This window comes from Habropoda laboriosa, unplaced genomic scaffold, assembly GCF_001263275.1.
Source record: "Habropoda laboriosa isolate 0110345459 unplaced genomic scaffold, ASM126327v1 scaffold173, whole genome shotgun sequence".
NCBI classification, from domain to species: Eukaryota; Metazoa; Arthropoda; class Insecta; order Hymenoptera; family Apidae; genus Habropoda; species Habropoda laboriosa.
Genome location: NW_017100298.1, coordinates 175857 through 187959, shown reverse-complemented (window position 1 = coordinate 187959; position 12103 = coordinate 175857). Strand labels below are relative to the sequence as shown.

The 12103-nt window shown below is 37.3% G+C and overlaps 2 protein-coding genes across 2 annotated transcripts; both read left to right on the top strand.

Annotated features, from left to right (window-relative positions):
* Positions 1–397: 397 nt before the first annotated feature.
* Positions 398–2085, top strand: LOC108573931. The gene is made up of 2 exons (XM_017936421.1): positions 398–788; positions 1571–2085. The coding sequence occupies exons 1-2, from the start codon at positions 398–400 to the stop codon at positions 2083–2085; spliced, it is 906 nt and encodes a 301-aa protein (XP_017791910.1).
* Positions 2086–5262: 3177 nt separating this feature from the next.
* LOC108573934 (histone-lysine N-methyltransferase SETMAR-like) lies at positions 5263–6288 on the top strand. The gene is given in 3 exon segments (XM_017936425.1): positions 5263–5469; positions 5471–6062; positions 6065–6288. Coding segments are annotated over 3 exon segments (1023 nt in total).
* The last annotated feature ends 5815 nt before the right edge of the window (positions 6289–12103 follow it).

Genomic DNA, 12103 nt, shown 5'->3' with positions numbered 1-12103 from the left:
AGCTGCTCTTTTCTCTAACGTGTCGATCGTACATGTTGCGCCGTCACGCGAGTGATCGGATCGGCACTTTGAGGTGCCGCCTCGGTGGCGCGTGCGATGCGGGCCTTTTTGGACTAACGGTCGGGCGCGCGTCATCGCGGCGTATAAAGACGGCGGACGAGCCGTCGTCGGCGCACAAATATTATATCGCCTGTCGCAGCAAGACATTTGTATCGTTAACAGGTTATGGGCCCAGAGTGTCGCTTAGCCTAAATAACCGAAAGGAAAGTGTTACAGTAAGTGCATACGTTCTTGTTTGAGTTCGGTACGAGTGCCTACGAACATTAAGTGTAAACTGGCGAGTCTCGCGAAAATCGAAGGTCTCAACAAGGAAAACTATGATACGTGGAAGATACAAATGCGTGCGTTATTGGTAAAGAACGATGCGTGGTGTTACGTCAATGGTGAAGCGAAAGCACCGAAAGTGACGGCCGACGATCCAACATCGGAAGCAGCGTTCCGCACGTGGGCTAGAAACGACGACATGGCGAAATCCGATATAATATTATCAATCAATCCGTCGGAATTGAAGCAGATTAAGGACTGCAAAACATCGAACGAGGTATGGCAAAAGCTGGAACAGATTTATCAGTCACGCGGTCCCGCACGTAAGGCTACGCTGTTGAAGAAATTAATTCTACAGCGTATGCACGAGGGCGAAGATGTTCGCGAACACCTCAGGAGATTTTTCGACGCCGTAGACAAATTACACGAAATGGACATTGACATCAACGCCGATTTAACACTAGGTTTACGGGACCCGTCAATTTGACGGATTTCAAACTTTGAAATGAAATACCCAAAAAACCATAGCATTAATCTTAACCACTATGCATCGTAAATTTATAATTTCATTAAAAGAATTTATACACATAATTATTATTTTCCTAAGCTTTCTAAATTTTGAAATTTGTATGTGGTACACCTATCTCTACGAAACCCGTCAAATTGACGGGTTAGCTGAATATGTAAACAAACCTTATATATTTGCTTCGTTTGTAAAATTATTCCTCTAATAGTAAATATAAGAGTGAAAGAAAAGTCTAAGGTGCCCCAACTCATTATCTCAATAGCGCCTCGATAATGTGACATAAAGCGAATTGTATGGCCCGGGTGTCATGTTACTTCGCATTGAACGAAATCGCTTATCAGAGTAATCCTCGCGTCATTCGAAACTCAAAGCATGCAACAGACTAAATGTCGTATTGAAAAGATTATCGGTTGATGTGTTAGTGCACACATAACAACGCACACAAGCAATTTTCACAGCCGGCGATAGCCGACGTTAGGCTGCGGTATGCTTTGAGTTTCGTATGCCGCGAAGATCGATCTGTAACGATCTCCAAAGATATCTCTAAGGCACGAGACGATCTTCAGTATAGTTGCTGCAGTGACAGTGGTAAGAACATTTTTCGAAGACAGTGTGCAAAAGTTTCGGTTATTGTAGTTTCCGCTTATTGTAGGTATTTACAATAGGGTAATTGAATTTGGGCACAGTATTTTTTTACTTTCGCCGATCACCCTTTTCTAGCAATCATAAGTAAAAACAGGAGATATAGTAAGAAATTGACCAAAATTATCAACATCAATGACGATTGTTCTGAGGGTACCTCCGAAGAAGATCAATATGAATTATGTGAAAGTGAAGATTACAGTGAATATTCTGAATCCACTGAAACTGGAGAAATGGAAGGATCTTCGGATAGTGAAGAGGAAAACTTCTTCAAAATGCGTCGTAACAAGAAAAGGATGCGAATTATTTCTAGTTCTGACACCGAGGATGAGAGGACGAGTATTCCAAGTACATCCCGAGATGTAATGGAAGAAATTGAAATTGCAGCTGACGGGACAGAGTGGGTGAAACTGAAAGCAGGAAAATCTAGGGGTAGGCCGCCCGCTCATTTTATATTCAAGGATATCGCAGGGCCTACTGGTTACGCAAAAAGAAATATTATGTCGGGTTGTGTAACTAGTGCTTTTGAATTGATAATTGACACTCACATTATGAAACACATAAAAGACTGCACCGAAACCGAGGCACGTTGAGTTTTGAAAAAAGACTGGACAATCACAGTTTCTGAATTACGTAGTTTTCTAGCAATACTATATGCCCGGGGCGCGTATGAAGCAAGAGCATTGAAAGCATCTTATCTATGGTCGAAAAAATGGGGACCTCCTTTCTTCCGAGACACAATGCGCAGAGATAGATTTATAGAAATTCTGAGATTTATACGCTTTGACAAAAGAAGCCAACGATCCGAAAGGTTACAAACAGATAAATTTGCGCTGATATCTGAACCATGGAACAGATTTATAAGTAATAGCCAGGCTTGTTATAAGCCACATCAAAATATCACAGTAGATGAACAGTTATTTCCAACGAAAGCCCGTTGCAGATTTACGCAATATATGCCAAATAAGCCTCATAAATTTGGCATAAACTCCAGCCAAATGCATAAACTGTGGTAGCGATCACCCAGCTAATGCAACTATATGTAAAGAGTACCTGAAAAGACTAAGAGCAATAGAAACAAAAAGTAATTATACAAGAAACAACGTCAATCAAGACAAAATATCTAGGAGCTTACCAGTACCTGATACTAATAGTCAAGAACATTATCCTACCCTAAGAAAAACATATTCACAAACAACGCAGAGCAACATGCAGACCAAAAGCAACAATGGAACAGTACCATACACAACACCCACATCATATAATAGGACATATATGGATGGAAACACATATCTTGCCAGAACTTCTAACAACACCATCCAGGAAAGGCATCAATCAACAACAAATGCTAGTGACAAAAACCCAACTAAACAAACACAAGTGCAAGACTTCATGTTTCTTACAAGGGAAATACAGGAACTCTGTAAAGTTTTTAATATTAAGAAAATGCTAGCTGCAATTAGAAATTTCAGGAACAATATAGTAAACTGTAGAACTCCTGGACAACAATTTCAATTATTATTAGAATTCTGTGATGCACTTGATAATGAATAGTTTAAAAATTTGTAGTTGGAACTCAAATGGACTTAGACATAGAATAGGTGAAGTAATAGAGTTTTTACATAGGAATAAGATAGACATATTGTTAATAAACAAAACGAGACTAAATGATCAAATAAATATAAAAGTTAAAGATTATAAGTGCCTAAGAAGAGATAAAACAAGTACCGCTGGAGGTATAGCTATCCTAATTAAAAACAATATACCTCATAAAGAAATTTTATTAGATAGAACTGTTCGAATAGAATGCTTAGGTATTAGGTTAGCAAGCAATGTACATATAGTAGCTGTATATAGTAGTCCTAGGATAATATACAATTCCAAAGAGCTAGACACATTATTAAATATAGGCGATAAGGTTATGTTGGTTGGAGACCTGAATGCTCGGCATGGGACTTGGAACTGTCATGTAAGCAACCTGAGAGGTGTAATCTTGTACAATTATTCACTCAACAATAACTGTAGTATCATGTTTCCAGACGAACCTATTCACTACCCAGAAAATGGAACAACACCAACTACAATAGACTTAGCTTTAAACAAAAATGTAGCAAACGTATCTCAAATACACACACTAAACGAATTGTCATCAGATCATAATCCAATAACATTTACCATGGGTGCACAGATCAAAACTACAAATAATAATTAGCATTTGACTATGACAGAGCAGATTGGATTAAATTCAGGCAAATAATTAACAAAAACATCAAACTAACACCAAACATCACAACAACAGAGGAAATAGAACAAGAGGTGCAATGATACAGAAACATAATAAAAAATACTATAAAACAAACAGTTCCCATAAAAACAATACAACAAATAAGAGATGCCCTTCCAAAACACATAGTGGACCTAATAAAAGAGAAAAATAAGCTACGGAAACTATGGCAACAAACAAAACAAAATGGACAACATCAAAATGTTAATAACAAAGCATAGGAATGAAACATGGACCAAACATTTAGAAAGACTGAATACAAACGATAACTCCTTGTGGAAAATGACAAAAATTTTCAAAAATGAACCTCAAATAATCCCTACACTTGTAAAAAATGATACTGAAGCTATCACCGACAAGGAGAAAGCTGACATGCTTGCACCCCAGTTCGAACGGGTACATAACATAGATTTAACAAACAACACCATTGAACAAACTGAAATTATCTCTCAAGTACAACAATACATTCAAAATTCACAAAATGATAGCTGGCACAAATTTATCACAACTCCTGTTGAACTGAGAGATATTATAACAAAACTGCCATCAAGGAAAGCCCCTGGGACAGACAATATCCAAAACATAATATTTAAAAATATAGGCCGCAAATCAATAGTGCAACTTATGTATATCATCAATGCATCTGTTAAACTGTCATATTATCCAAGACAATGGAAGACAGGGAAAATAATCCCAATACTGAAACCAGGTAAAAACAAAACTGAGCCGAGCAGCTATAGACCCATCAGCTTACTACCAACCATGAGTAAAATAGCAGAAAGAGTAATTCTAAAACGAATAAGCAAATTTGAACAGAAAGAAGACATAATAAACAATTACCAATCTGGATTCAGGAAAAACCATAGCACAGTCCAACAAATAGTACGTATCGTAAATGACATAAGTGTCAACTTCAATAAAAATAATGTAACAGTGATGTTATTACTCGACATAGAAAAAGCATTTGACCGAGTCTAGATAGATGGACTTATATATAAGATGATTAAAAACGCATATCCAACCCCATTGATCAAACTAATACACTCGTACCTAATTAATAGACACCTACATGTTGATATAAATAAAACCATCTCATCAAAAATAAAAATAAAAGCAGGGGTACCACAAGGCTCAGTCCTAGGGCCTAACTTATTCAACATCTACATAAATGATATTCCAGACTTCTCCAAAACAAAAATAGCTCTGTTTGCAGATGATACAACCATATATGCACACTCATTTAATGCAATAGTCGCTGTTAAACAAACGCAGATACATCTAAACCTTCTAGAAAACTATTAGGTTGATGCAAAAGGAATGTCGGTTTTTATATTGTTGAACTTTATCTTTGAAATTTTAATAAATTTGGAAATAAGTTTTGTCAATATATGGATATCATTTTAAAGCTTAGAATCTGCTCTTTATTTTTATTACAAATATTATATGATTTATCTTAATGATAGCTATATTTTTATCATTTTTAGCAATGCTAGACAAGAAGCAATTAAGAGCAATTTTTTTGTACGAGTTCAAACGAGGTCGAAAAGCGGCTGAGACGGCTCGCAATATCAACGAAGCTTTTGGTCAAGATACTGTTAACGAACGTGCAGTACAACGATGGTTCGCTCGATTTCGTAATGGTGATGAGAGCCTTGAAGACGAAGAACATGGTAGTCGACCATCAGAAGTTGGTGGAAGTTGATGACGAACAATTGAAGACGTTAATCAAAGCTGACCCACTAAAAACCACACGAGAAGTCGCTGAGGAACTCAACGTTGACCAATCGACTGTTGTTCGTCATTTGAAGAAAATTGGAAAAGTGAAAAAGCTTGACAAATGGATTCCGCACGAATTGAACGAATCCCAAAAAAATCGTCGTTTCGATGTGTCATCGGCACTCATTCTGCGCAACAACAACGATCCTTTCCTCGATCGAATTGTAACGTGCGACGAAAAATGGATCCTCTACAACAACCGGCGACGTTCAGCTCAATGGTTAGACCATGATGAGGCTCCCAAGCACTTTCCGAAGCCAAAAATTCACCAAAAGAAGATCGTGGTGACTGTTTGGTGGTCTGCGATCGGTCTTATTCATTACAGCTTCCTGAATCCAGGCGAAACCATTACGGCTGAAAAGTATTGTCAGCAACTCCAGGAAATGCACCAAAAACTTCGACGCATGTGCCCGGCACTGGTCAACAGAAAAGGTCCAATTCTTCTTCATGATAACCCTCGACCACACGTTTCAATGATGACGCGACAAAAGCTGCACGAGTTGGGCTATGAAACCATCCACCATACTCACCCGACCTCTCACCCACCGATTACCATTTTTTCAAGCATCTTGACCACTTTTTGCGCGAGAAATGCTTCAAAAACCAAGACGAAGCCAAGAACGCCTTCAACGCTTTCGTCACCTCCAGAACCCCGGAATTTTATGCTACCGGCATAAATAAACTTGTATCTCGTTGGCAACGTTGTATTGATTCTAATGGTTCTTATTTTGACTAATAAAACTTACAATAAAAAAAGTTACGATCGTTTAAAGTTAAAGGTTGAAAACCGACATTTCTTTTGCATCAACCTAATACTATAATCATTGGAAAATAACATTAAATGCCAATAAAACAGAGGCAATAGTATTTACCAAAAAACATAAAAGAAATAGCAAAATATACCAGCCTATAAAAGTTCAGAAGCATCCAATACAATCAATAAACGTAGTTAAATACCTAGGAGTCCACCTAGATTCTAAATTAACATTCAATCATCATATAAAACAAGCCATACGCAAAGTATACTCAGTACAAAAGAAACTCTACCCATTACTTGTTCACACTTCCAAACTATCAAAACACAACAAAAAACTGATCTACAAAATGATACTAAGGCCTATCCTACTATATGCCTGCCCTGTCTGGTGTAGCGCGGCTCCAACCAACATAAAGATACTACAGGTATATCAAAACAAATGCCTTCGACTAATACTATCGGAGGGTAGATATGCTCGAATTCAAGATCTGCACGATAAGACTGAAATCCCGACGATATTAGATTATATTAAAATGTTGTCAGATAATTTTTATAAAACCAAACTAGGAAGCAACGTACTTACTAAAGACATAACTAAAATTAGGAAACACAATCTCCCCTTAAAATTAAAACACAGACTACCTTACCAAGCACTATCAATATTTAATCAATGACCTTACTGCAAACTAAGCGCAGGTCAAAATCGCGAGAAAGAAATATCGCACACACAATTCCTAAAAGTAGGTTTTTTGTAATATATCTGTAGGGATGACCGAGCGTGAGTGCGTGTTTGTATGAATGCGTTGCCTGTGTGAATGCGTGAGGGTCTATGGCGTGAGCGGTAAGGACCGGCGTGCCAGGTCGAGTGTTTGGGATAGCGCGAAAGATATTGAACGAATGTTTAGTTTTAGTAATCAGGCGAGGAGTGCGTGAGTGCGTGTGTGTTTTCTTCTAACGAAAAGTGTGCATGTATGCAAGATGACATTAGGGCGAATGCGAGGGAGCGAAAGGCAGTGTGAATCCAGCGATTGATTGAGCGACATGCTTAGCGTAGCACCTAGCGATATAAACTATTAATAAATATAGTATAGTAAATATAGTATAGAGTCACATAAATCCCCTACATATCTTTTCCTACTACAATAACTATGAATGTAGAAATAACACAAAGCCGTAGACTGTAATACAAACTACCTACCGCAAACGTATACAAGCTACTTCTTGTAAACACAAAACAGATCACTAGGTTAAGGGGTAAACATCTAGGTGAAACCTTTCAGAAAATCGAAAAAATTTTTTTTATCTTAAATGATGTATTAGAGTCTTAAAAATAAGGTACAATAGGTCTTATACGGGAAAAAGTTTTTAAAGTGGTTTTACAGCTAATGTTTTAAACTAAGGCGTGATATCGTCTAAGCACGTCGGAGCAGCGCGCAGAAATTCAAGATTTCTAAGCTCCTCCTAAGGTATATAATATCTATTGCTAACGAATAATAAGTCCCAGTATATTCTTATAGGTGGTGCTAATATTATACTAAACAATTGAAATATATACTATGTAACACCAGTATAACGTTTAAAACGACGCTGTTCGCTCTCAATCTAGAACGTTCGTGCTTCAATTTGCAAAGCTGTGTAGATAATTGTTATCACCATGAGTGATAAAGTGTACAGATCAAAGAAAGGTACTAAGAAGAAAACGTGGTCTTCACAAAGAAGTAAAATCACAAATAGGCAAGTGCTCAATCGATACTCGATAGAAAGAGAATCTGAAAGCGTCAGTACATCGGCTAAGAAACTAAAGCTGTCGAAAGATGAATGTAATGTTGAAGTAAATGTCTTGTTTGGATATCGACTAATAAATTTCCTCACGATTTTTTCTGCTCTTTCTGAAAATCTGGTATGTAAACGATGTGGTAGAAATGTGACATTTACAGAAGCGAGTCAACGTGGTTTAGGCTTTAAACTTGTAATTTCTTGTGAAAAGTGCGAAAAGATTTATGTAAATAGTTGTCCCTTAATTAACAACGCATACGAAGTTAATCGCCGAATAATATTTGCAATGCGTTTACTAGGAATTGGTCTAAATGGGATTATTAAATTTTGCGCAATTATAGATCTCCCACGGCCGATTTTTCAAACAACGTACGATTGTATTATTAATAACATTCTCGTCGTAACGGAAGCTGTTCGTATGAAATCTATTAGGAAAGCAGCTGAAGACGAAAAGAAACTGTCTACAGAAAAAGGACAGACGAATGGAATTACTGTGTCCGGCGATGGATCTTGGAGAAAGCGAGGATTTTCGTTGCTTTATGGATTAATCACACTTATAGGATGGTCCACTAAGAAAGTTGTCGATGTTATTGTTAAATCGAAATATTGTAAGAGCTGCGAATTTTGGAAAAAGAAGGAGAATACTGCAGAATACAAAGAATGGGCTGAGTCGCATGTAGAGCAGTGCCAAGCGAATCATGAGGGGTCCGCTGGAAAGATGGAAGTGGATGCAGTTGTCGAACTATTTTCACGCTCCGAAGATCTTCATAATGTTAAATATGTCAATTACATCGGTGATGGAGACAGCAAGACATTTAAAGGAATTGTGGATGCTGGACCATACAATGATATTTCTGTTTGTAAAAAAGAATGTATCGATCATGTGCAGAATCGTATGGGCAGTCGACTCCGGATTTTAAAAAAGAACACGAAAGGTCTTGGCGGAAAAGGCAAGCTAACCGGCAAATTAATCGATGAACTCACTATATATTACGGCTTGGCCATTCGTCGAAATCCGAATTCTATAGAAAAAATGCGGAATGAAATTTCGGCAACTGTTTATCACAAACTTTCGACGGATCAAGTACCACAACATGGTAAGTGCCCTGTCGGTGTAGATTCGTGGTGCTCGTGGCAGAGAGCAAAAGTCTTGGACAGTTTACATGAATATCAACATAAAACTCCTCTTTCACAAGACATTTTCAATGCCATAAAACCGATATATGAAGATTTGAGTAGAGATGATTTACTCAATCGTTGTTTAGGAGGATTCACACAGAATAGCAACGAAAGTTTTAATGCAACAGTGTGGTCGATTGCTCCGAAAACGTTGTCAAGTGGCACAAAAATTGTGGAAATTGCTGCAAATATTGCAACTGTCATCTTTAACGATGGCTTTCAAAGTGTAATGGAAATTATGCAAGTACTAGAATTGACGCCGCGATCACTTTATCTTCCCTTTTCGTGGTACCAATCTCGATCAGGGAGGTCATCGACACATTCAGTTTCTTTATATCGTTGTATCTACTTATTAACGAATTCACGAGATTAATGCATATATTTTGCTGCATTTTTAACGCACATTTTTGGTTCTTTCGAGTGATAACACAAGAAGACTGCCCCGAAACGTTTAGCGTACACGGTACTCATCTCGAAAAGGTCCGTATTTCTCAGTAACAAAAACGATACTAAGAGATTTAAAGCTAATGCGTATTAGAGGGAACTTCATATTTTTATGCTAACACAATCTCTCCCTCATTTGACCTCAAGTTTCGAAAATATCGCGTCCACGCTTTTGTGGAACAGACTGTATGTACAAAGTATGTTATAGATCGAATATTTGTCAGTCTTGTTCAAAATTTGTGCGAAATGGGTCGGAAAAGTAAGAATACATCGTTTGATATGCGACAATTAGTAATTTTTCATCATGAAAAAGGGAAATCGATTCGCAAAATTGCTGATTTATTAAATATTAGTAAGAGCCCGGTATGGGATATTGTTCGACGGTACAAGAACGAAGATAGAATTGAATCTATCCCTCAAAGTGGACGCAAACCGATCCTAGATATTCGCGATAAACGTTCCATAATTAGGAGAATCAAATGTGATCCTCGGATAAGTGCTCCAAAGTTAGCAGCTGAATTAAATGAACACCGTGGAATATCAGTGCATCCGGAGAACATAAGAAGAGTGTTAAGATCAGAGGGCTATAATGGAAGAATAGCTCGAAAGAAGCCGTATATTAACGCGGCGAATAGGATGAAGAGACTGAAATTTGCAAAGGATTACATTGCAAAGGACAGTGAGTGGTGGGAGGACGTAATTTTCGCGGACGAGTCCAAATGTAATATTTATGGAAGCGACGGAAGAATTAGGGTATGGCGGAAGTCGAAAGAAGAACTGAATCCGAGACATTTGCAGCCGACTGTGAAACACGGTGGTGGGTCTGTGATGGTGTGGGGCTGTATTTCGGCCCATGGAGTAGGCGAATTAGTTTTCATCGACGATATCCTTGATAAAAATAGATATCTACAGATTTTGCAGAATAATTTAAAAAAAAGTGCTGATAATATAGGACTTCAAAATGGGATAAAATTTTATCAAGATAATGACCCAAAGCACAAATCGCGAATTGTGCAAGAATTCTTATTATATATTTGCAAGAATATCCTCCATCCACCATCGCAATCGCCAGACTTGAATCCCATTGAAAATTTATGGGACGAATTAGATCGCCGAATTCGGACAACTCCCATAAACACAAAAGAAGAGCTAAAAGGACGTCTGCAAGAAGAATGGCTACGTATTGGGCAAGATTATTTAAAAAAAATAATTTGTAACATGCCAACGCGATTACGGCACGTCATAAAACATATGGGATGTCCAACAAAATACTAATTAATAAAAACAAGATTTATATATCGTGATATAAACTTAGTTTTGATAGTGTCCGAATATATCCGTGATATGAAAATGAGTGTACTTTCCGTTTTTCTTTTATTATTTATGTAATCACGTATCGTAAACAAATATTTCTTACGTTTTTGTAAACTACACACTGCATAGTAACATACGTGAAATCTCTTTTTGTTCTCATTGTTTACATTTCTGAAGTACGGAATATAATAGTCAAAACTATAGTGGTGTCCGAATATTTTCGTGACCGACTGTACATAAAAATAGTCTTAGAGAAATTTAATATGCATGAAAGTAAAGCTGTTAGTACACCTCTTCCGAGTAAACTGGATTATGTAGCTTTAAATTCAGATGAAAAGTATGAAGCATCATGTAGGAATTTAATTGGTTGCTTAATGTATATAATGATATGTACAAGACCTGACTTGAGTGTTGCAGTAAACATTTTAAGCAGGTATACTAACAAAAATAATAAGGAGCTTTGGCAAAATTTAAAAAGAGTGTTGAGATACCTCAAAGGCTCCAGTAATATTAAATTAAATTATATAAGAGCTAATTATAACGATATTATAAGTGGTTATGTTGATGCTGTTGGGGAGGACACGATGAAAACGACAGAAAAAGTACAACCGGGTACTTGTTTCAATTATTTGAATGTTGTACAATAAGCTGGTCGACAAAAAGACAGGTATCAGTGGCTGCTTCATCAACCGAAGCAGAATATATAGCACTTTTTGAGGCCATAAGAGAAGCTATTTGGTTAAAGTCGTTAGCACTCAGCATCAACATAAATATTTCAAAGCCGATTGCAATTTATGAAGATAACAACGGCTGTATAAGTATAGCAAATAGTCCAGGCAATCATAAAAGATCCAAACATATTGATATCAAGTAGCAGATGTCTTTACGAAGCCATTGGCAGCACATAAATTTCTGGAATTCAGAACAAGGATGGGGCTGCAATAATTATAAACTGCACATTTTATTATATATATTCATAATAGTTAAACATTTGAGACGACCTGATTAGGTTTTACTGGGTTTCCCTAATCCTCGCAACAAATGTTGGGTCATATGTAGTTCCCAGGGAAGGCAAGGAAGG